At 42.8% G+C, this 25,699-nt stretch overlaps 1 protein-coding gene across 2 annotated transcripts in view; it reads left to right on the forward strand.

The window, feature by feature from the left end:
* Positions 1-25,699, forward strand: part of mgat4b (alpha-1,3-mannosyl-glycoprotein 4-beta-N-acetylglucosaminyltransferase B) — a 177,117-nt gene that overhangs the window by 70,781 nt on the left and 80,637 nt on the right. For both annotated transcript variants that reach the window (XM_079249740.1, XM_079249741.1), the window contains exons 2-4: positions 12,754-12,933; positions 16,197-16,340; positions 24,417-24,550. In XM_079249740.1, the coding sequence (XP_079105866.1) occupies positions 12,754-12,933; positions 16,197-16,340; positions 24,417-24,550 (458 nt within the window). The remainder of the gene's footprint in view (positions 1-12,753; positions 12,934-16,196; positions 16,341-24,416; positions 24,551-25,699) is intronic.

Genomic DNA, 25,699 nt, shown 5'->3' on the forward strand with positions numbered 1-25,699 from the left:
ACTACAGAATAAAACAGGAAACCAGGAACTAAACACAAAACATCACACCATGACAGTTTCTATGTTTTTTGTTAATGCATCCAATTTATACTTCAGTGCAAGCTTTGAGGTCTGAGATTGTGGTTCAGCTTGTGGTGCCAAAGCCGAGACTTAAAACCAGAAGGAACAAGACCTCTTCTGTAGTCGGTCCGAGACTCTGGAAAGTTCTGCCCCTCCATGTCCGAACTGCCCGACAGAGGAACGTTTTAAGTCTCGTCTAAAGACCCACTTTTTTTTCTTTGGTTTTTACTGCCGCTGGAGTCGTATGGTCCTCTGTGTCGAGCTCCTTTTCAAATGGTTCCACTTGTTTCATATTTTGTTTGTTTTTTTATTTTATTTTTTTGTTGTTTTTTTTGTTTTGTTTTGTTTGATTTTATTTGATTTTATTTTGTGATTAGTTAAAAATTGATGTGCAGCACTTTGGAGATGTCTGTGCTTTATAAAATGCATTTTATAAATAAAGTGGATTGGATTGTCATTCAGTTCAGTTCAGCTTTATTTGTGTTGCGCCACTTCACCACAATGTCCCATCAAACCAAAAGACAGAAGCAAATACGACGTATTTTAACGCGGTCAGTGAGAATTCTGCCTGTGATTTAATTTCGGCTAGTTAAATCGCTGTAATATCGCTCAGTTAGGGGCGTCACCATAGCAACACATTAATCAACTGATTGAGTTCAGTTGCTTTTAACAGGTGAATAAGAGAAATGCGCTGCAGCTTGACTACGTTGTTGTCCCTTTGCGTCGTTGTGGTCCAGACGCCGTGTCGTTAAAACTGATGCACGGCTGCTTGTTGTTTAATTCCTTCTTTGATCAATACTTACAAGGAGTGTTCACATGATTTCAGGTTAGATTTAGAATCATTTAGTTTTTGCGTTACAAACTTTCAGACATAAAACTCAGACAGAAAAACAGACGAAACAAATGTTTTACACATGCAGTTATTATGACCAGTAGCAAGCTGACTCTTCCTCTTCTTCTTCATCTGCATCATCAGCCAACATCACAACATGGCTGGTTTTAAACAAAGAGAATATCCAATCAACTTTTTTTGATTTGCTCCGAAATGAAAGATGTTTCCACATTTCCGCCATCATCGTTGGCGCTCTGAGCAGAATTCTCTTCTTTTTCATGTTGAAACCACTTTGTGGGCCGCAACGCTGAGCTGCCGCGCCGTAAATCAACAGCAGCGCTGAGAGAGCAGCGAGCGGTGAAATAAGAAGCATCACTTTCATGTGAGCGCTCACAGCCTGAAGAAGAAAACCGCTGTCATGCTTCTCATTATCGGTGAGATAAGCAGCTCATGCTTCACAGAACAGGCCTCTGAATGGACCCGACCGGACAGACGCGGTATCATCACTTCACTTCTTACAGCTTTGAAGCACATAAAACATTTCAGCCTGTCAGGCTCTAAATTCTGGCCCGTGGCATTAATGTTGTTTTATCAGCTGGATCAGCTTGGATGTTTCTCGGTTCTGTTGGCGGAAGTTTTGGCTGAACTCTGAGGTGAATTCAGTCCAGGTTCTGATTCGTTTTGAGGGGAATCTTTGCAGGATTGACCTGTTTTTATGTGATGCTGCCACTGTGAAGTTGTTTCTTCTTTTTTTTGGCTCATTGGTTATGGTGACGATGACCCAACTCAACATTGCTTTGGGACCAAGACTGTAGTGTCATGTTCTGCCGACTCAGGAAATTTATTTCCTTCCCTCTTGCTCTAATAAACACATCTCTCGGACCCTGCGGGCGAATCACAGAGCGGCACTTTCCTGTGGCTTTGACATCCTGTTGGCCATGCTGCTGCTCCCACTGTGTGTCAGGGTGTTACTTAGCGCTTTTACAGTTTCAGAGTTCGTGTTGCTCACTTTTACAGGCCACTTGCAGGTTAAACGTGACACCTGCAGGTGTGTGTTGACATGCTACAGCTCCTGTAATCACGTCTCATAACTGTTAATTTGCTTCAGATGGCAGAAAGTGCAGTGAAAGTGACCTGTTGTCATGTCCTCATTTATCTCTCTCTGATTGAACACCATCTGCCGGAAGGAGGGAGGGAGGAAGAAGGGGCCGCGGTGGGGGGAGAGTCCTTGTTAGGGGCTTCATTAGAAAGCTCGTTAGTGCCAGATCACTCAATTCATATGATCAATCCATCCATCCATCCACCATGGATTCCAGTCAATATCTATCCATCCATCCATCCTTCCATCCATCCATCCATGCCATCCATCATGGATTCCAGCCAATATCTATCCATCCATCCATCTATCCATCCATCATGGATTCCATTTATCCATCCATCCATCATGGATTCCATTTATTCATCCATCCACCATCATGGATTCCATTTATCCATCCATCCATCCATCCATCATCATAGATTCCATCCATCCATCCATCCATTCATCCATTCATCCATTCATGGATTCCATCCATCCATCCATCATGGATTTCAGCCAATATCCATCCATTTATCAATCCATCCATCCATCCATCCATCATTGATTCCATTTATCCATTCATCCATCCATCCATCCATCATGGATTCCAGCCAATATCTATCCATCCATCCATCTATCCATCCATCATGGATTCCATTTATCCATCCATCCATCCATCATGGATTCCATTTATTCATCCATTCATCCATCCATCATGGATTCCATTTATCCATCCATCCACCATCATGGATTCCATTTATCCATCCATCCATCCATCCATCATCATAGATTCCATCCATCCATCCATCCATTCATCCATTCATGGATTCCATCCATCCATCCATTCATCCATCCATCCATCCATCATGGATTTCAGCCAATATCCATCCATTTATCAATCCATCCATCCATCCATCATTGATTCCATTTATCCATTCATCCATCCATCCATCCATCATGGATTCCAGCCAATATCTATCCATCCATCCATCCATCCATCCAACAGGGGTTCCATTTTTTTTTTTTTTTTTTTTTTTTGGTAAATTTAACTTCTTAAAACCTTCTGAAACATTTTAGGTTTTCAGACTCAAACTGTGTTTTTGTGATTGAACTATTGAACTCATGACTGGGTTAATTTTCCTCTATTTTCTTACACAACCAACTTAGGGTTGGTTGTGTAAACCAAGTTTAGATGTTAATGCTTCAAACAGGAAACACTGCATGGTACAGAAACCAAAAGAAAATAACTGACCAACCTTAAGACAGAAAACAACAGAAGGGACACCAGGAAGGTTAAACACTGAGGGATGGATGACAAAGAAGGAGCAGGTGTGTAATCTGGAACCAGGTGCAGCAGGGGAACAGGAGGTAAACACAACAGAAAACACAAGAGGATATACTCTGCTGGAAGAAAACAGAAAGCAAGACAAACACAGAAAACCCAACCTGAACTTAAGACTGTCTGAACTGAATAGACCCAAAACAGAAATCTGACCTGGGTCAAACAGAACCAAAAAAACCAACGGACCACAGGAAAACCCATGGCATAAAGTAGATCAAAAAATTTAGATAAGGAGACGCAGATCTGCAGCTCAGTAAACCAGACACTTCCCACATATTCAATTCCATTCCATTCAATTCCATTCAATTCCATTCAATTCAATTCGTTCATTATCCGAACCGCCCAGTCGAATTAAGAGTAGCAGAAGCTGGAGCCTATCTCAACAATCTTTGGACGAGAAATGGGGTACACCCTGGTCGGGTTACCATCACAGGGCCAAACAACTACACTCACTCCTAGGGACAATTTAAAGTAACCAATTAACCTAACAAGCATGTCTTTGGACGGTGAGAGGAAGCGAGACGACTCGAAGAGAACCCATGCATACATGAGGAGAACATGCAAGGACTCCACACAAAGACCACCTCCACCAGTCAAGGATCGAACCAGCGACCTTCTTGCTGTAATCACTACGCCACCGTGCAGCCCTCAATTCAATTCGACTTTATTTGTACACCAATTCACAACAAAGTCACTGGGATACGTTTCTAGACACCGTCCATTTCAGTCCAATTTATAATTGGTCCAGTTATAACCCAATTTAGAAAAATCATATAAACTACATTAGTCCAACTTATAGCTCCATTCATGTAAAATAAGTTATTAATAATTATGTTGCTAAGGAAACCAATGTACTACATCAAAACTTCACTTTTTTCAGTCCTCCATTCTGAGCTGTAAGAGTGGAGAGGAACCAGGAAGGATGACCATCTTCCTGGACCAGTTGGGTCACAAAGCAGCTCAACTCTAAACTAGATACCTACTGATAAAGAAGAAAAGCACAAATTAATGACAACATTTATTCATTTTCTGTACCACTTTGTCCAAATCAGGTTTTCTGGGGAAGCTGGAGCTCATCCCAGCAGTTACCAGGAGAGAGGCAGGAACACACTGGTCAGGTCGCCAGTCCATCACAGATTAACGACAATGTCAGATGTTTCTACATGGAGAGTGAAGAGAGCAGAAAGGAGCCCAGTGCATCATGGGACGTCCTCCGGCAGACTCGGCATGTGGCAGCAGGACTAAAGTGATGGATCAGGGTCATCAAGCCAGACCTGAGTAGAAGACTTGTTATAAAGGAAGGTGTGAATATGATCTTAAAGTTAGAGTATCTGAAGCAAGGCGGGGATCTGGTTCCACAGAGAGGGTCTGAAGGTTCTGCCTCCTGTTCTACTTTTAGATCCTCTATGAACCAGAAACCTGCAGTCTGAAGGCCTTCACACACCGAGGCCAATGCAAATAAACAAGACGAAATTACAAATATCTGAAGGGGAATTATCGACATTTCTGGCTTTTCACTCCAACTGCGATGATGAATTATGAATAAATGATAAAAATCTGAAAACAAACTCACAAGGTGAATATCACATCAATTCACAACAACAGTTGTGCTGATGCTGCAAAATAAAAGACAAAGAGAGACGCTGGGTTCATCCTGTTCCAGAAAGGAGAGAAATTGGGGAGTTTCATTGTTTAATCCAGGATCTGAAGCTGGACCACGACTGTTGGAGGATCTGCTTTAGCAGCGAGCGGCTTGCTTTAAGAAGCAGAGAAGAAATAATAAAGACACTCGGCTATGATGGTGCAAAGTTTGAATGAAATAGCAGTGAAAGGGACGCCTGCATAGCTCGCATCTGCTGATCTATCAGTCACACGCTGTAACGTCTCCAACGACGTCTTTATTCAACCATGTTTAGCAGGCAACTTCCAACAGCATACTTTTAACACGAGGTTTCCTCCCAGATGCATTCAATGACCGTACCCAACACTGGAAATCTCATACATCACATACGCCTTCTCTGACTGGCTGTTTAAATATCTGCTGGATGTGAATATAAAAATTTTTAAAAAAAAATCTTCCTCAATTCTAAAAAAAAGAAACTTTCCAAATGGCTGGACGGAATTTCGTCATGACGTGACATCTGACATGAACTTTATAAAAAATTAACTCTGAAGTATGTAGATATTGGATTAATTCCACGAGGGACAACATTGGTTTCACAACAAGTCTTATGTTTATATAAATTTTTGTAAATTTGCTGCTGTTTTTTACACTTTTCTAAGAATGTGAGTTATTTGGACGAAATACTCAGAGTGGTTGTGTAAAGAGTGAAGTGTCGTACTGGCAGTCATTACTGGTGGACCAGCTCATCCCAGGAAAGCTCCACATGGTAACAGGACTCCTGACCTCCGACCTGGCTGTAAGGCCACACATACCTATGCTCCAACATCAACTCAGACATGATGTAAACCTGAAAATATCGTGACATAAAGACAGAATACAGTTCTCTGGCTACAACATACTCCTTTTATATTCCAGAAATAAAACTTTATGATGTTTGGAGATGAAACCACAAGAGTGAAGGGAAATCTTTACGACATCCTGACGTGCCGCTGCAGGACATGAAAACTAAAATCCTCACAGAGATGCTAATAGTTGAAACAGTCCATTAAAATTACTCTAAATATCACAGTGTGATCAGAATGATGATTATCTGTAAAATGTATTGATCAGTGAAGAAGAAGCAGACTTATTTACACTCCGGTACCTCCTCTTCCTCTTCACTGGAAAACCACAAGACCATGAACTGAGTCATCCTTTGGTGATATGTGTGTGTGTGTGTGTGAGATGGGTAATCGCATTACCAGTGATGGCTGGCTCTTATATTATTATATTCACACACACACACACACGCACACACACTTTACTACAGTATGACTCAATCTGGCCGCCCTCACTGCTCTGCTTTGTATGAGTGTGTGTGTGTGTGTGTGTGTTATAGTATTACAGTGAAGGATTACAGTGTATTAGTGTTTGTCTGTGTTCACCTATTGATCTCAGCCTGGCTGTGTGTGTGTGTGTGTTGTATTACTGCTCTTGTCGGGACACGCACGCCCACTCGGCTGCGTTATTTCTGGGGTCGGATCATCTGAGTTCCTGGTTAGGACTTCAAAACTATGCAGGGGTTGTGTTTAGGTTCCAGATCATACTCTTGTGTGTGGCATTGTCAGTCAATATGAGACCCAGTTATCGTTTTATGAGACAAGCGGCGGTTTCAGAATTCAGGTTATTGTTGTGGAGCTTAGGAATGCATTACTACAACGAACAGCCTCATAGCTCAAGAATATGATTGCTGGACATGAAGAAAATGGTTTTGCTCCATGTTGACATGAAGCATCACACATCATGATGAGAATCTCCCGTTCCATCACGTCACAAAGCTGCTCTGCTGGGCTGAGATCTGGTGACTGTGGAGCCGTTGGAGGACAGTGAACTCATCGTCATGGTGGAGATGATGTGAGCTTTGTGACATGGTGCATCATCCTGCTGGAAGTTTCCATCAGAAGATGCTACAATGTGCTCAGAAAGGGATGGACATGGTCAGCAGCAGGACTCAGGCAGTAGGGCTGTGACGATATGCTTTTGTCCCGATTCGATTCGATTCTGATTTTTTGGGTGCCAATTCAATTTAAATTGTGATTCTCACAATTCTTTGATTTTGCTAAGTTTTGTAGATTAAAAGCAAAAAAATGTATAAAACTTTTTTTTTTGCTCGTCATTGATTTCAGTTTGGAAAAACAACACAGTAGCCAAGATGACAAGTAAAAAGATCAATAAAAGCAATAAAAATGACCAAAATTTTGTGATGGATTATATTTATTTATTTGAAAAAAAAAATTATTTTGTTAACAAAAAATCGATTTTAAAATTGTGAAGCAAAAAAATCCTGATTTTCAGTTTTTCGATTTGATTTTCCCACCTCTAATAATCAGACTGTGGTGTTCCTAAGGGGTCCAAAGTGCACCATAAAAATGTCCTCCACACCATTAGACCACCAGCAACCAGAAGTGTTCATACCTTCATGCCCTTCCCAGTACATCGACAGTTTTTGAAATACTCAGATCAACAATCATGTCATGTTCAAAGTCACTTTAATCTCTTTTGTTCCTCATCCTGCTGCTCAGTGTGAACTTCAGAAAGTCGTCTTCCCCACGTCTACAAGACTGTACATATTGAGTTGCTGCCATGTGATTGGCTGATCAGTGTTAACAAGCAGCTGCACGTGATAAAGTGAATAGTGAGTGAATGTACCGTAAAGCTGGTGAAGCTGGTGGTTTCAGCCACTGGTTTCTTAGTTCAGTTTGATCATCAGCTACTGGACTAACCAGATTAAATTAGACGTTTTCTCCTCAATTTAACCAAAGTAAATGAAAAATGATGCAAACCTTTAGCTTTTTCTATAAAGATCTCCTGTTTTTAGACCGTGAGACTTTCCTTCATTCCGACCACATACCGCCTTCGTCTCCAGCAGAATGTTATGGCATCTTAAGTCACCGGGGACGGGAATGGCATGTTTTTCCTGTCGCATTAAAGTTAAGCAAAATCTCCTCCTGTTTTGTGTCACCATTGCTCTGTCTTGTGTCACAAGGTCTCATTGATCCACATTTTGGCAGGAAACAGCAGATTGTATAGAATATCATTTTCAGCTAAAACAGCCACAGATAAAGTGTTTGAAGTGGGAACGTGCTTGTACACCCGTTTCCTTGCAGACACTTACTTAAAATGCACTTTGTTTGTCTGAATGTTTCTGCTTCAGGTTTTATGATCCCGAACAGAGCAGCTTGGCTTTCAAAGTGTTTTTTATGTTTCCTCTGTCAGGATGTTGACGCGCTGACAGAAAGCAGGCTGCTGATGGCGAGGGAGTGTGTACAGTTGTACTGAAGGGACCGTGATCACAGGACATTTCTTTTTAGCTTTACTTGCTGATCCTCGATGCAGTTTGAAGTGTCAGCATCATTTCTGTGTAAGTTTCATATGGAAGCAGGCTGAATGAATGCAAACAGACTCTTGGTGTGGAAAGTCTGTAATTCTCTGTGTCTTATTAAAGCCCATTTAGTTCCACTTTGTCGTCGTCTGCTCAGATGAAGGCAGGTTGGTCACACTGAGCTGAAGTCCTCCAACAGAACGATGCATCAATCAGGCCAACAAGCATGACAGTGAATAATTTATTATAATTACACTAGTATCAAAACTCAGCTTTCACTTTCAATACAAAGAGTGAGCGAAACCCTGAAGCAGAAAATATTGGATGACATGGACAATAGCCAAGAAAAGACCAAGCCAAACTCCATCCATTTTCTGCCGCTTATCCGGGGTCGGGTTGCAGGGGCAGCAGCCTAAGCAGGAAAGCCCAGACTTCCCGGGGGGGAGGCATTCCCAGGCTAGCCGAGAGATATAATCCTTCCAGCGTGTCCTGGGTCTTTCTCCTCCTGCAGGGACATGCCTGACCAGGGAGAAATCCAGGAGGCATCCTAACCAGATGCCCTCAACTGGCTCACACATGCCCGAACTTCTCACCCTGCCTCTACAGGAAAGCCTGGCCACCTTGCAGTGGAAACTCATTTCAGCCGCTTGTATTCCCGATCTCGTTCTTTCAGTCACTACCTTTAGCTGGTGGCCGTAGGTGAGGGTAGGAACGTAGATCAACCGGTAAATGAAGAGATTTGCCTTCTGGCTCAGCTCCAAACCAAATCAAGCCAAGCCAAACCAAACCAAACCATTTTTCAAATTAATGCTAACTTTTATTGCAGGCAATTTGGATTCATCATATTTAAGGTTTTTCTCTTCACCTTAACTTGATTTGTTAATCCTAGACATGAAACATTCCAGAAAAAGTCGATTCAGCGAACATTATTATGCTCTGCAAGGTTTCCATTCCTTCTCCCAGAACCTCCAGGTCATTTTAACATTACGGAAACAAGGCCATGAAACGTTCTAGGCGTTATTTCCTGCAGATATGTCCTCAGATGTTCAGCAATATGGAGTTGTGGAACCAGTCTAGTTGTGACCAATGGCAGCCCTGGCTCGTTTAAACTCCCCCACCTCTGAGAGACACGTGCAATGGTTATCTTCCTTGCCGAACCCCACCTCCATGCACCACATATTCTACACAAACCTCTTTATATGAAAGAGATATGCAAAAAGAAATAAAAGAAATTTTATTTTATTTATCCCCAAGTCACAACAAATGTGCATCCTTTCTCTTTTGTCCTCTTCTTGTCTCCTTCTTATCTTCAACTGGCCTTTTCAACCTTTTATTTTCCATCCTTCATTTAGCACTGAACTGGTGAATCGACTGCTGAAGTAGCTTTGTGTTCCTCTGACATAATCTACGGTTGACTTCTGCTTCTGCATAAACGTGCTGTATGATTTTTACTTCATGTTGGAATAAGAAAAAGCCAAACAGTCACGTTTGTATAATTATTTGCTATAAAAAGATGGAATCAGTGACCTGTCTGTATGGAGAAAGAGCCAGTTTATAGGATATGTCTGCAGTAATACCTTGAATATTTTCAATGCGGTTAATGTGTTGTGTTGCCTAATACGATTTTGTGAAGGGTTAAAAAAAACAATTTTCAGTTAATATATCCGAAATGCCAAATAACACGAGGGCTGTGTCCTTACAAGCTTATTGATATTTAACACCATGTCAGCAAAATATGGGAAGCCCTATGTGGTTGTTTATGTATAATCATCAGCCATGCTGCTGTGATGTGCGTCTTTAGTTACTTGTTCACACACTGCGGGGACGTCCCTGGTGAAGACAACACTCTGGGTGTTCATTTTGCTTTTTGCTCCATTTCTTCCAACAAAAACCTGGAATGCTGGTTGGTCTGGCCACAGTCCAGGTCTGGAATACTGTACAAACCCTCCAGCTCCAGGTTTCTTCTCATTCCTGGTCTTAATCTGGAGCTAGTCACCTCTAACCACATCTTCACTGTAGCTCTGTAAGCCTGAATGCTTCTCCGAATTCCGAACTGGCCCTTTAACGCCCCCCCCCCCCCCCCCCCCCCCCCCCCCCGCCCCCCCCCGTGTCATCGGTAAATAATGGTGAAGTTTTTGTTAAACAAAAGCAGCGAGTTTGCTTCAACGTGCAGAAACGGGGAGTTTGCTGTAAAACAGAGCGACTGCTTCAGGAAGGACATTATTTCATCAGAGCAGATGAATAACTCGGCAACAGCATCATTAAAAACTCATCAGTGAGGAATGTGTGTGTGTGTGTGTGTGTGTGTGTGTGTGTGTGTGTGTGCACATTAATTTACTTCAGTTATCAGACCAACAGATGCGACTATTGTGCTCCATTAATGAGGGTTTAGAGGAATAATTACAGCTAAATGGGAGCATCTCTGTGCGTTTAACATTTCCGGCTTTGAAAGTTCAGCTGGTGGATAAAATGCAGGTCATGTTAGATTTCCTTCAGGCTGAACGACAAACTGAAAGTTTTACCTGCTCCGGTTCGAATACAGAGGTACATCCCTGTTAAACCATGTCATACTGGTACTAAAGGGACCAGACTGGGACCAGAAAACCTCCCCCCACCGTTCCACCAGCAGCAGCCTGAAGCCTTGATCCTGACGGCAGGATGGATCCATGTTGTCATGATGTTTCCAGCAGATTCTGATCCTACCATGTGAATGTGGAGCTGAACTGGAGACTCATCAGACCAGCAACGTTTCTCCATCTTCTATTGTCCAGTTCTGGTGAGTCTGTGTGAATTGTAGCCTCAGTTTCCTGTTCTTACTGACAGGAGGGAACCCGCTGTGGTCTTCTGCTGCTGGAGACCATCTGCTTCCAGGCTGGACGTGTTGTGTGTTCAGACATGATGTTCTGGTTGGAACCAGTGCTGACTGGACTTCCTGTTGTCTTTCCATCATCTCCAACCAGTCTGTCCATTCTCCTCTGACCTCTGACACCAAGCAGACGTTCTGGTCCAGACAACTGCTGCTCTTCCTGTTAAAAGGGAGTTTTTTCCTTCCCACTGTCGCCGCGTGCAGCTCAGGATGGGGGATTGGATCGAAGTCATGACTCGATGCAATCAGTTGGTTTCTATTATAGGATATGTATGAACTGGCTTGAAATAATGTGTATGTAAAGTGTCCTGTGACAACATTGTTGTGAAGTGGCGCTGTACAAATAAAGTTGAATTGAATTGAATTGGATGTTTTCTCTTCTTCAGACCTTCTCTGGAAACTCTGGAGATGGTTGTGTGTGAAAATCCCAGTAAACACTCAGACCAACAACATGCTGCGTTCAAAGCCACTTAAATATTCTTTCCTCCTCGTTCTGATGCTCAGTTTGACCTTCAGCAGGTCGTCTTCATCACGTCTCCATGGCGAGATAAGTTGCAGCCGTGTGATTGGCTGATCATCTTAGGTGTTTTAATGGTTTTGTTGGTATCTGTTTCCTCTTCTAATTTTTTAGTTCTGTCCTCGTCAAATTTACTTTTCAACCCCTTTTTATATATTTTGCTATGGTCTTCGAGTAACTGCACTTTACATGTCTAAATAATGTTTCTTATTTATCGTATTCCATATTTTAATTCTGGAAATGAGGTCCAGAGGGCGCTGTGGTGATAATCCCTTCACATCATCATACAACAGGAGAACAGAGCGGAGATCTTCATGTGGTTTCCCTTTATGATTCACATGGATATCTGCTTGTTTTGTTTCTGTAACGAAGGTTATAGCAGTGAAATGATGAGCATTTGCGATAGTTGAAATAAAATGTGAATATATACCGAGAGAATAAACATGTCAGAGCAGACAGAAAATGTGAAAACATCTAAGACTGAAAGCCTCTTGAGCTCAGACTGAGGAGTTCAAGCTGCGCTGCTCCTGCTGTCATCTCTTATTTTCCAGCCTTCAGCTGTGATGTTTCACCGTCAGCGGGATGAATACAGTAAATGGAGATATCTGCGTGCGGGTCCAGCAGGGATTACCGGAGATTTACCTTCACATAGCATTAACTCAGTGAGCAGTGATTAACGGGAGGAGGATGTTTGCTGCGGCGCATCAAGGATTTAGCTTTTTATTTCCATTTTTTTTTTTTTTTTTTCAGATTATGATTTTTTTTTTCTCTTTACCTGTTGATGACGAGCTGGCGGCGCCTGAAACGCCGCCTCTGCAGTAATCCTGGGAAGCATCAATCTGTCAGCTGGGCTCTTTAGCACATGTCAGTGAGGAGAAATATGAAGTGAATATAATAAATCAGCAACACGCTTCAGTTATTAAATGTGCAGCAACTTCTTGCTGCAGAGATTTAACAGAAATGAAAGGAAAACGTGTAAACCTGTGGCTGGTAAATCTTCATGAAATACGTCTTGACCAGTTGGTTTGGTGCTGGCGCACTCTTTACCTGACTGCTGGTCTGCTTTCCTGCAGGAGATGTGGTCGACATCTACCAGAGAGAGTTCCTGGCTCTGAGGGAGCGCCTCCACTCGGCCGAGCAGGAGAACCTGAGGCGGTCCAAAGAGCTGAACCTGGTCCTGGAGGAGATCAAGAGGGCCATCGCTGAGAAGCAGGCGCTCCGAGACATCAACCGTACCTGGAGCAGCCTCTCCGGTGAGTTTCATCTGCACTGGAGGAAAATCTGTCCAATGTGTATAAAAAATTTGTTTTATTTTTGCTGTCATGTGATTGTTATTTGTGTTTATTTAAGAGAAATAACACAGGAACAGCCTGCAGGTTTACATGTACACTAACCCAAAAAACCTGCATGTGTGAAAACATATACAAGTTACACACAAGTTTAAAACGTTCGTTTAACACAAAAACCTCAATCATTTTTCAAACTGATCATAATTTCGGTAAAGTTTAGAAAAAGTTAATCGGCTAAATTCCAGTTTAAAGTTTTTATTTTACTATTAATGTGTGCATACTGTTCTTCAGCTTTAGTAATGTGACGTTAATTTAATGCTTTTAATGCACATCCATCAAAAATTTCACGTTTTAAGTAGTTGCTGGAGAACATGCTGTTCTCTAACATGATGATTAACTGCAGAAAAACAAGTGTATGAACCACAAATAAAACATAAACGTTCTGGTTCAGTGACAGCTTGTGGCAAAACGGTCCTCTTCCTCATCCTCTTCACGTTTTGGCTTCCAGATGACATTTATACAGATGTTTTTTCTTCATGACATAAACCAAGTGACAACTGTCGGCGGCTAAAAGTGAAGCCTATGTGGAAGTGCCAAAAACTGCAGTTCTCCCTTCATCCACTAGGGGCTCCAAAACAGCGAATCAACTTAGACTCCCATGTTAAAAAGACCAACTTCACAGCAGAAATGTTTACAGCCTGGTTCAGAGATCGGTTAGCTCTTAGCTACAAAACAGGTTGGAGTTTGATAGATGTCAATCATCCACCATGACGCTCACAGCCCTCCGCTCAGCTCCACCTTTTTGCTCATTTTTGTATTTTCCGGGAGAGATGACACGCATGATGCTGCTAGGATGACGATGGTAGGAACCGTCCAGTGAGCTTCAATTCATCTCTTACAAACCTACAGGTGATGTCATGAAGGCTCCGCCCACCTTTTTTATACATTCTATGTTATAAACACAGTTGCATTCTGTAGATTTCACCTGAAACATGTTGTGGTTGGACTGCACAAACAGAGGGCACAGGGCTTCCGACTCCCCTATAGGGGACCAGCGTTCTGCATGTGATGAAGGACAACCGCCAATGGACGCGACATACAAACAAGTTACTCTTCTGCTACGTTCAGACTGCAGGGCTTGCTGCTTATATCAGATGTTTTTGTGAAATCCGAATTTTTTGAAAGTCCGTTCACATTTCCGATCAAATGTGACTTGTATGTCATCTCCTGTATGAACCTCATGCGCACCAGAAGCGTCCCGCATGTGTAGAAGACACGGCGACGTGCAGTGAGCGTGCGTGTGACGTCTTTGTGTTTGCAGAAGTAAATATGGACGGCAGCAGAGCATTTGCTACTTTAAAAGTTTTGTCCAACCGTAGCCACGACATCGTGAATGGGTTTGTTTTAAGGAGACGTTTACGGAGGAGGAAAGTAAAAGTTTTGGCCTTTTGTGGAGCTGTGGCAGCAACAACTGTAGAGAGAAACGTTTGGGTTCGGAGTCGCAGTCAGGATTGGTGGGAGAGTGATGTGACGCATTTACCGATAAAGAGTTCATAAACAACAAACGCAGAATAATGACGTTTGTCGCGTGTCGGATTAATGCGATCTGATCGTTCAGACTGAAGTCGCATTGTTAAAGATCAGATACATATCGGATTTAGGACCACATATCCAAGCGGCCTGGGTCACATTCGAAAATATCAGATCTGTGTCATTCAGACTGTTAAGAAAAGATCGGTTACAGGTCACATAGGGGCAAAAACATCGGATTTAAGTCACTTCAGCCTGTAGTGTGAACGTAGCCTTTGACTGGTTATACTAAAGCGAGGCTTGGCAGCGGAGAACCATGAATGTACCGACACTCTAATTTACCACAGAAGCAACTTGTAGTGTCCAACGTCCACACACAGCAGATGACTTGCCGAGTAGGGTAACGTTACCACCTAATCTGCTGTGTGTGGACGTTGGACACTTCAAGTTGGTACCACAAAGTCTTCTATTGTGTCTGATGACAGATAAGCAGAGCTGCTGCTTCCAAAACAAACTGGAAACACAGCTGAGAAGTTTCTGCTTCAGTGTTTCAGCTGATTCAGAGTCACATTACCTGAACCAGCACTTCGACTCTGAGGTACTTTAATATTTATCATGAAGCAAATACTACCAGAAATCTGGTATTTTTACCAGACAAAGTCTTTGTCTGAACATTAAAACTTGGGCAGATAATGTGGCGGTTTTTAAACAGGTCAAAATCTGCAGCTGAACTCTTGAACAGAGCTGAATCTTTGCGTTTTGAGCAAAAATTAGGTTAAATTCTGCATTTTCGAACTTCTTTCCAGTATATCTGGAGACTCGTGATTATTCTGCTGTAATAACGTTTTATGTGACTGACAGGTAAGTGCCGCAAGCTCTAGGGTTACGTCGGCAGACAGTCACAAGCTGCGACGGACACATCAGTGATAATATCTACAAGCAGGTGCCTGCTTAATCTAATAAACCCAAGATCGTAAGACACCATTAAAAAACCTGCAAAGCTAGCCAAATGATTCAGTAGCAGTTCTGGGACTCTCTTAATTAACTTTATATTTCAACCAGTAGTGTAAATTGGTGATTTTCCTAAAAGAAAATAAGGGGGAAGTAGTTTACGCCTCTGTAGCGGGGTCGTCCTGCCACTGAGCTTATCAGCTAGCGTCAGAGCAAAGCATCAATTCACTAATTCTTTTGAATGTTCATAGACAAGAGTAACGTTAAAAGGCAGCGTAGTGATCTGCCTTCGTACGTAAATACGGGGAAACCAACTGCGCATGTGCAAACATACATCTTTGCGACGGTATGAGAGAAGGCAGAGCAGCGTTCTGCATTAAAGGGCGTGGCCTTGACCATGGTGCAGCTTCTCTGTCTGGCCAGGAGGAGGTACTGTTGAGTCGTTTTTAATTAAACTATGAAAATGCCATGACTTTCAAATCAATAGGTATGACAGCCTATAAGACATAATTTGAAAAAATTGTATGAAAAATAATTATAAAAGAATGTGATGAAAATGAAAAACTAATTTTTAAAATGGAAAGATTTAATGTATTCCTTCCTGCTTGTGGTAGGCCCTGCCTTGCCTACCCTGCCTGCACACCACTGGTGACTGATCCAGCAGTCAGACCTCATCTGTTCAGTTTCTGTAGTCTCTTCTGGACCTCCTGGTCCTGGTCTGACCCGGTCTCTTTGTGTGCCCTCAGAGGAGACGAGGCTGAAGCTGTGGAACGTCAGCAGCAGTAAAAACGTGCTGCAGCTTCCCTCCATCTTCCATCATCTTCCTCACCTGCTGAACAGAGAGGACAGCCTGCAGCCGGCCGTGCATGTGGGGCAGGGACGGACCGGAGGTAAGGTCCATCACACGTCCCCTGCTAAGTACTATTTCCTGTCTGCAGGAGCAGTGAGAGCCAATGTTGTGGTTTCTATGGTAACTTCAAAAACTCAAACTACTACATACAAAATATTTGTTCTGTGTCAATTATTTCTCCTGGAATATTAGACACAGTAAGTACAACAAACACATGATAATGATATGTGATGATTACACCCTTCATACAGCTGTATTTGTCATGCATGTTCACAAAAGAAGAAAATGAACTCGGTTCTGTAGGATTTCTAGTACCTTCATGTGTCTTTTCCAGCAAATACACAGAGCCAGAGTCAAGTTCTGCATTTACGGATTCATGATCCAGAAACTATGCGGAGACATGCAAGGTGTCCTGCCAAGATCCAGAGGTTCTCTAAATATTCAGTCTGAATTAAAACTAAAAATACCTGAATTTCTTTGTATTGATCCACACTACTGGTTTTACTGGAAAGTCTTGATAAAAGACTATTCCAGTGATCCAGTCTACTGGTTTTACTGGGATATTCCTGATAAAAGACTATTCCAGTGATCCAGTCTACTGGTTTTACTGGGAACTCCTGACAAAAGACCATTCCATTAATCCAGACTACTAGTTTTACTGGGAAGTCCTGATAAAGGCCTATTCCAGTGATCCAGTCTACTGGTTTTACTGTTTGTAGCTTCACACTCGTCTTGTTTTTTAAAATGAAAATCAGACTTTGTGTTTTTGTTATTAGTAACAAACTAAAAACAAATGTATGGCCACCAGCAGGTGTTACTGGTCGATTCATGAACCCATTAAAGACCGACCAGAGAAAAAGCTTTATTTGGCCCTTTAACAAAAAGCATATTTAACATTTATTGTGAGAAGTCAAAATTATGTGGCGCATTACTGTTCCATTAATGTTTCTACCAGGGGGCAGAAGACAAGCATGAGATCCTGAACAACATGGATTTGGGCAAAGTTTTTACACAAAATGATGCAAAATGTCTCAGAAACTGGAACAGATACGGTACATATAGAACATTCTCAGAAAATAATAATATCATTGTTTCATTACCTGACCGCTTAGTCCAATCAAGGGTCGCGGAGCCTATCCCAGCAGTCTTCAGGTGAGAGGTGGGGTACACCCTGGACAGGTCACCAGTCCATTGCTGGCCGAACACAGAGAGACAAACAGCCACTCACGCTCACACTCACTCTAAGAGACGATATAGAGTAACCATTTAACCTAACATGGTTTGGTTTTAGCCTGTTTTTGGATGGTTGGAGGAACCTGGAGAACCTGGAGAAAACCAACGCATACACAGGGAGAACGTCCAAACTCCACACAGAAAGGCCACCTTTTCAAGGCCACGGTGCTCACCACTACGCCACCGTGCAGCCCCCTTTGCAGTCATAAAGACCAAAGTTTGAACATTGTTCAGATAAAGTGACTTTTTATGCATCCTGCTCTCAGACTTTCAGTCTTTGACGTCACTGAAATGATTGTTTTGGTTTAAGCTCGTTGCTTCTTTTCTTCCTGAAATCCAACTTGCATTACGATCCTGATCTGCACCAAGACGTTGCTGACATCAGAGCATCTGCACCCATTCCTTCTTTCACGCATGATATAATCCTTGCACGTGATTGGCTGTATGCCGTGTCCATCAAGGCAAAGTCCCGCCTCCTGCCTGCTTAGCAGCACTCAGCAGTCTGTAGAGTCGACCCTTCTCGTTCACTACAAAGACATTACTAATTCATCACCCACCAAAGTGGCTGTATGTTTTAATTCATACCTGCCAAATTAAATTCCAGCCCACATGTGGCAGGTTGCTGGGTGTTAAATTAGAGTCCTGGTTATAATTATCTGAGCTGATGAGCTTTCAGCGCTTCTGGGGAAATTCAGGTTGATTACAAACTGCTTCTGCTTCACCGCAGCAGTTTTTTTCACACAGAAAATTCAGTCAAGATCAGACTAAACATCTGAGAATTACAGATTATCAGTCGTAATTAGCTGCCATTTGTCAGCATCAGCTGTTACCATGGAAACCAGTTGTTTTTTGTGGCCCAGGGGTCAGGAGCTAAAAGTCCAGACTTAGAAGTATTTTCTTTTTTTTTTCTTTTTTTCTTTGTGACAATGTCACAATGACTTGAGTCCATCACAGAGCAAGCCTTGGACCAGTGTAACAACCAGTCTGAATTGATTGTGTGAAATCAGCCCCGGGGTTTCCACAGGAGAAGAGGAATAAGCCAGAAAGTCATTAGTGAGACCTGCGGAGGCTCCGCCCACAGCCCGGGGCTCCCGGCTGAACCTGCAGCCCAGGGACAGCTCACCGTTCACGGAGCTAAAACTCAATGAAGCCCCTGCGATGCACCCGATATCCCCCGGAGAGTAAAATAAACAGCTCCAGCGAACCAGGCTGAGCAAGGTCACTGTGTGTGTGAGTGTGTGTATATGTGTGTGTGTGTGTGTGTGTGTGTGTGTGTGTGTGTGTCAAGTCTAATTTATTTATAAAGTGTTTTTTCTACCCAGTAAACCATTTTCTGACAAGCCTGCTCCACACAGAGGGCATAAACACAGAGACAACAAACACATCAGAAATGGGAATTAGTGTCCGTGCACGTAGGGCAGATGCGTGTGCACATGTAAAGTGCAGTCTGATATATTTATGATGCACTTTTAGTGAAGCAGGTTAGTCACACATAAAGTGCTGTGTGACGCGGTAAAACACGGGTAGATAAGAACGGAGAGAAAATAGACACAAAGTCTATTATGTGTGTGTGTTGTTTGTGTGTGTGTGTGTGTGTGTGTGTGTGTGTGTGTGTGTGTGTGTGTGTGTGTGCTTGAAATCAGATTTATTTGTTAAACCTTTGAAACAAAACAGGCTCTTTTTCAGCATCATCTAGAAGAGAAAAACAAGCTAAATCGAAACAGAGACCGGAGGCTGAGCGTGTGTGTGTGAGTGTGTGTTGTTGTGTCGTGTACTCGTGCAGCTGTCTTTGTGAGGACCTCGTGCACACTAAACAGTAAGTATGAGGACCCTTTGTTTCGTGAAACCTGGTCTGATTCTGTTAACAGGCGGTTTTTCTGCATGACGTCGCGTCGGCTGCTGGGTAACAGGAAGAGATGATCAACCAGCTGATTATAAACCAGTGTGTGTGTGTGTGTGTGTGTGTGTGTGTGTGTGTGTGTGTGTGTGTGTGGCGAATGTGTCGTTCATCTCTGGGAAATTCATTATGTTTGTGCTGTTTTTGGTTGTTCCATTCTTTCATGGGCGTAGTATTGGCTGGGGACGGATGGGATGTGTCCTTACCAATGTCCAGCAAGTCCTCGGATGTCTCATCATTGTTGCATCACAAACAGCTGAGACTCCGGGACTCTGCTCCGTCTGCAGCAGGAGATAAGTCCGCTCTATAACTCATGTCCACTGGCATGTCTGCCTCTACACTTGTTTCTTGCTAACGTTATTGGCTGTCCCCGCTGATGTCCCCGCGGATGTCCCTGCTGATGTCCCCGCGGATGTCCCCGCTGATGTCCCCTCTGATGTCCCCGCGGATGTCCCCGCGGATGTCCCCGCAGATGTCCCCGCGTCTCCAGTCAGAATGTCAGGAGCAAAGAAAAGAAATGATGACATCAGCAGTTATTTTCAGATGAGTCATCGTCTAAAAGAAATGATTTTCTTCTAATGAGTCATTAATAATGGTGATTATAATCAGGACAAACCTTCTGTCTTCAGCAGGAATCAGTTTCTGTCAGGCTGCTCAGGGGGAGGTGGCGAGAGACGGGAGAGACGGGGTGAGAGACGGGTAAAAAGACAGGAGAGACAAGTGGATGAGCAGGAGGAGATAGAAGTAGAGAGGTAGGGGGGAGAAGGAGGAGAAGAGACAAGTTTAGATGTGAGAGAGGGACAGAGAGGAAGACAGGTGAAGAGAGAGGAGGAGAAGGAGGAGGAGTGACTGGAGGAGACACAGGAGGAGAGGGAGAAGGCGTGATGGAAGGAGTGACAGGAGGAGAGGGAGGAGGAGTGATGGAAGGAGAGACAAGAGGAGAAGGAGGAGTGACAGGAGAAGACGCAGGAAGAGAGACAGGAGGAGAGACAAGAGGAGACACAGGAGGAGAGGGAGGAGGAGAAACAGGAGAGTTTTAGTTTGTCTACATCAGTAACTGAAACTGAATCTATATATATATATATATGTGATATAATTAATATATATATGATAATAAAGTGTTTTCTAGACTTTATTTACTGAGATTTAAAAAGTCATTTTGTCCACACGACTAAATAATATGGAAGTTGAATCATTTTTATCATCTTTTGCAAATATAATAAAAACTAGAAAATTTCTGAAGAAATTTTGATGGGTGCCAATGAAGCTGCCCGTCCCCCAGTGTGTGTGGCAAATGTCCTAATGTGTGTGAGGGGCCTCTGATGTGTAGTGTGTGTGTGTGTGTGTGTGTGTGTGTGTGCATGTGTGTGTGTGTTAGGGAGAAGAATTAATGAGCGATATTCATAATAAACCAATCATGTTGATCAATAAAAAGGGTGATTATCAATAAATGCATCCTGTTTCTCTGAAAGAGGACAAGAGAGAAAAGAAGTGAGGCGCGCTGACTTTACATATAGATACTCACTATATGTAAAGCAGGTATTGAGTGGTGTCAATTAAAAACCAATAAACAGTGTGAATAGATCAATAGCTGCATCCTGTTCCTTTTGAACCACTGTATATTACTGTATATGGGCATGTGTGTGCGTGATTCCAGTCGTCCACACAAACCGGCTTCCTGCTCGTTAACGTCGTACTGGCAACGGAGACACTTTGTAACTGCCATCTCACTCAAACTGACACAGGCAGAGATCACAGAGACCAATAGGAAATGAATGAACCCCTCGAACAACCAAGCGCTGTTCGCAAATGAAAAGTCGTATCAAAATAATTCTTGAACTGTGAGCGCCAGAAGACTTTCAGGAACACAGGGGTGTAATTTATTTTGCCCTATTGTGAAAGCAATTTAAACGGCGGCGAGTTAAAAAAATGAAGGTGATATCACAGTCCAGTCAGATTTGAATGGGGCTTCAATGGGAGGAAAAGTAGACTTTCTGACCTTTGGAGCTCCGTAACTCAAAAACCGTGCATCTAAGCAATTTCGGACCCAGGTCTAGATTGTAGCCAACTTGATTCCCGACGTTTTGATGTAAAGCTTGTGCATGTAGGACAAAAACTCTGGGCGTGAGAGCCATTTGTTTGAGGATTTCAGAAATAAATTTTTTTAGAGTGCGGCTAGAATGCGGTTCGAGTGGAGAGGGATTTTGGCCGTTTCTCTGATTTTTCATAAAACGTAACTCGCGATAGTGTCAAAACCGTACAAGATATGACAATATCCTTTCATTTGGTTAAAGTTTCATTTGTTGTGACCTGTTTAAACTTTGAATGATGTTCCTAGGTAAAAGTATGGCTGAGCTGTAGAGCTCCAAAGTAGGCTGGGTTTTGGGATTTTCTGCCGCTCCTTTCGGTCAAATCCCATTCATTCCTATGGGACAAAAATTCAGTTTTTTGCGAATTACGTAAAAACCATAAGACTTTTGTAGAAGAAAAGTCAAAGCACACTTCTCTGGGCCGAGACGCACGTTTTGATATAACTTTTGTGGGGGTGCTGGCAACGCCCTAGGAGGAGATACGCGCCGAAAATCGCGACGGAAACGGGAGAAGTTTAAAAATAAGATCGCGGAATAAACGCAAAGCGAAAGTAATATGTGTGCCTCAATGCTTACAGCATTGGCACCCATAATAACGATAAATCCACGAAGCGTCACAAATGATCACATACAGATTTGTTTTCTTTGTAAAGGTGATGATGAGACGTAACAGTGGCACCAAAATATGTTCCTACAAAAGCAGAAACTATGCAGGATCATTGATGGTTTTAATCCCAACTGCATTCATTCATTTAAACACTGTGAAACTAGACTCTCCATGGGTTAATTTTTTTGGCTGTGTGGAGGCTGGTATGAAGCAGCGGATAGTCCAGACAGCAGCTGGACAATTCAAAGATGAAATCTTTATTAGGTAAACAGATGTTTGACGTCACATGATTCACTTTTTACAGGTATGTAGTGATGAACCCACATCTAAACTGTGGAAAAACCAAGCGGCAACCTCCGGCAGTTAAAAGTGAAGCCTATGCGAAAGTGCATAAAACTGCAGTTCCCCCTTCATCCACTAGGGGCTGCAAAACAGAGCAAATCCCCATAGACTCCCATGTTAAAAAGACCAACTTCACAACAGAAATAAACATGTTTACAGCAGAAATAAACATGTTTACAGCCTGTTTCAAATTTTAGGTTTGATAGTTCAGATTTACCTTCATGACAACTGTGGGGGGAGTGAATTTTTTTCTAACTCGCCCGTTTAAAAGTAATTTAATCTCGAAGTTCAGCAAATTTAGGCCGGTGTCCTTTTGATTGACAGGTACCAATCTCTGGCTTCAAGTCAGAAGAACGTAGAACAACCGCGGTTTTCAGCCGGTTAACAACGTGACTTAGCTTTAGCCTGCTTACCTCCGTTAGCTGGGTAGCTCCCGTTATCTCCAGGTTAGCTTGGCTAGCTCTTAGCTACAGAAAGCTTGGAGTTCGCTCAATGTCAATCATCCGCCATGATGCTCACGGCCCCCCTCTCAGCTCCACCTCTTTGCCCATATTTGTATTTTCCGGGCGAGACAACGCGCATGCCCCTGCCAAGATGGCGATGGTAGGAATCGTCCACCGAGCTTCAATTCAGCTCTTCAAAGAGATGGACGGAGTGACGTCATGGTGGACGATTGACCTCGAGCAAAGTCCTAGCTGCTGGTAGCCAAGAGCTAACCGAGCAAACCCGGCGATAACAGGAGCTAACCAGATAACGAAGATAAGCGGGCTTAAGCTAAGTCACATTGTTAACCAGCTAAAAACCACGGTTGTTCTACGTTCTTCTGACTTGAAGCGGGAGATCTGGGACCTGTCAATCAAAAGGACACGCCCCTAAATATGCCAAATTTCGAGATTAATTACTTTTAAGCGGACGAGTTAGAAAAAAATTCACTCTCCCCACAGTTGTCATGAAAGTAAACCTGACCTATTAAACCTAAAATGTTTTTTGTACCAGGCTGTAAACATGTTTATTTCTGCTGTAAACATGTTTATTTCTGCTGTGAAGTTGGTCTTTTTAACATGGGAGTCTATGGGGATTTGCTCTGTTTTCAGCCCCTAGTGGATGACGGGGGAACAGCAGTTTTATTTCCCTTCCACATAGTCTTCACTTTTAACAGCCGGAGGAATCAGGCTCTCCAGGACCGAAGCCTCACACCCCTGCATTCACTGATAGACACATCAAGAAGCAACGTGGGCTTTAGCATCTTGCCCATCGGTATGTAGTCAGGGGAACTTGGAGTCAACCCGCTGACTTTCCCATCCTAGTAGGGACCACTAGGGTGGGCATTCGAGAACTCAGACTAGTTAGAGTGAAGCATGTAAGCCAGGCAGTAAACAATAGAGGAGATTAGTAATTAGTTAACTTGATATCCATCCATCCATTTTCTTTACCACTTATTCCAATGAAGGGTCGCAGGAAAGCTAGAGTCCATCCCAGTAGTAATTGGACAAGGCAGGATAGACCCTGGACAGGTTACCAGTCCATCGTAGATGTTGGGTGACACATAAACAAAATAGACAAGAGAGCCATGATAAACACATGTACTGGCAATTAAAAGCAAGTATTTTTTCAGCCTAAAACTGCAGAGCTAGACGTTGGGCTGGAAAGTTTCTCTTCAGCGGCGTTGAAGTTCCAAACCCTTGAATGAACCGCTGGATATGGTTTCCTGGAAAAGCTTCAGAAATTCTCGTGTTCATTCATTCATTCATGTTGGAGTCACACATCCAGGCTCTGTATATATGCTGGACATGTATTTACTGAACAACTGGCTCACTGAAACGTTTCCTCCTAGATGCCTTCAGGTTACCAGGTGTATCTCCTAAATGAATCCCTCAAACCCCTGGCTCAGTGTGTTTGCTGGGTAACACCGGCGTGTTCTCATGTGTGTTCTGTGTGTGTTTGCAGTTTCCATAGTGATGGGGGTTCCCAGTGTAAAGAGAGAGGTCCACTCCTACCTGACTGACACGCTCAGCTCTTTGATGTCCGAACTGAGCCCGGCTGAAAAAGACGACTGCGTCATCGTCGTCCTTATTGCAGAGGTCAGTGTGTGAAATCAAGACTGCAGAAACAAACAGAATGTTAGAATATTCTGTGTTGTGGGAAACAAGACATTAATCATGAGTCTCGATGAGAAAATCAAACTGAAGTTTAAGACTTAAGCATAAGGAGAGCTGTCACACAGATCCACAAAGGACCTAAATGAGGACTCACAGGAGAGCAGCTCACTCTTTCATAGATTACAGGAGATGTGTATTCCTTACAGATGTCTTTTTGCATACTTAAAGGCACAAACAATGGTTCACAACTGTTTGGTGTCTTTGATCAAGCAGACACAACGTGGTTTCCTCGGTTGGGTGTCTTTGATTCTCTCTAAGTTCTTTCATTCATTCATTTTCCTCACCGCTCAGTCCAATTAAGGGTCGCGGGGAAGCTGGAGCCTATCCCAGCAGTCTTTGGGCAAAAGGCAGGGTACACCCTGGACAGCTCGCCAGTTTAACGCAGGGCTAACTCCAAGTTGTGAATTTGATTAAGCAGAAACAATAAGAAATTAAATAAAACAATAATATAATAATAAATAAAATAACACAGTTCCTCCACATCCGGGAACTAGAGGTTCAGCATAATGTATCACTGAAACCTGTTAGATGATTGCCAACACTCAAGGCCCACTTATGCTCGACACAGAAGACGGACAAGACATAACCTGCGTCCGTTATGTAATTTAGTCTGATTTTAAGAAGCAAAGGTCTCTTGATGCAGAAAATATTCCAATACCACCATAAACCACAGGGGGCAGTGTTGAGTTATATAGCTGACACACAACCAGTGAATGGAAACAACCACAGAAGAAGAACAGAAAGAAGATGCAGAAACTGCAAAATAAAAAAAAAAACTGAAAAAGACCGAAGAAGTTGAGAACAGCAAAATAAAAAAAACAAAACAAAAAAAAAAACAAAAAAAACTACGTAGATTTATTATTTTACTTCTGGTGTTTTGGAGGGTTGAAAACATCTTTGGTTAGTATTTGCTGCCATAAAGGGGAAGAAACTCCAAATTCAACACTTCCCACTAGTGGATGAACTGACTTCACAACTGTGGCAACATAAAAGATGCATGGAGCCGGCGGCGTATGGAAACATTGAAACAGACTTCTGCATCTATGTACGTAAAGGAGCAGAAATTACTTT

The sequence above is a fragment of the Telmatherina bonti genome (genome assembly GCF_933228915.1).
Source record: "Telmatherina bonti genome assembly, chromosome: 12".
Lineage (NCBI taxonomy): Eukaryota > Metazoa > Chordata > Actinopteri > Atheriniformes > Telmatherinidae > Telmatherina > Telmatherina bonti.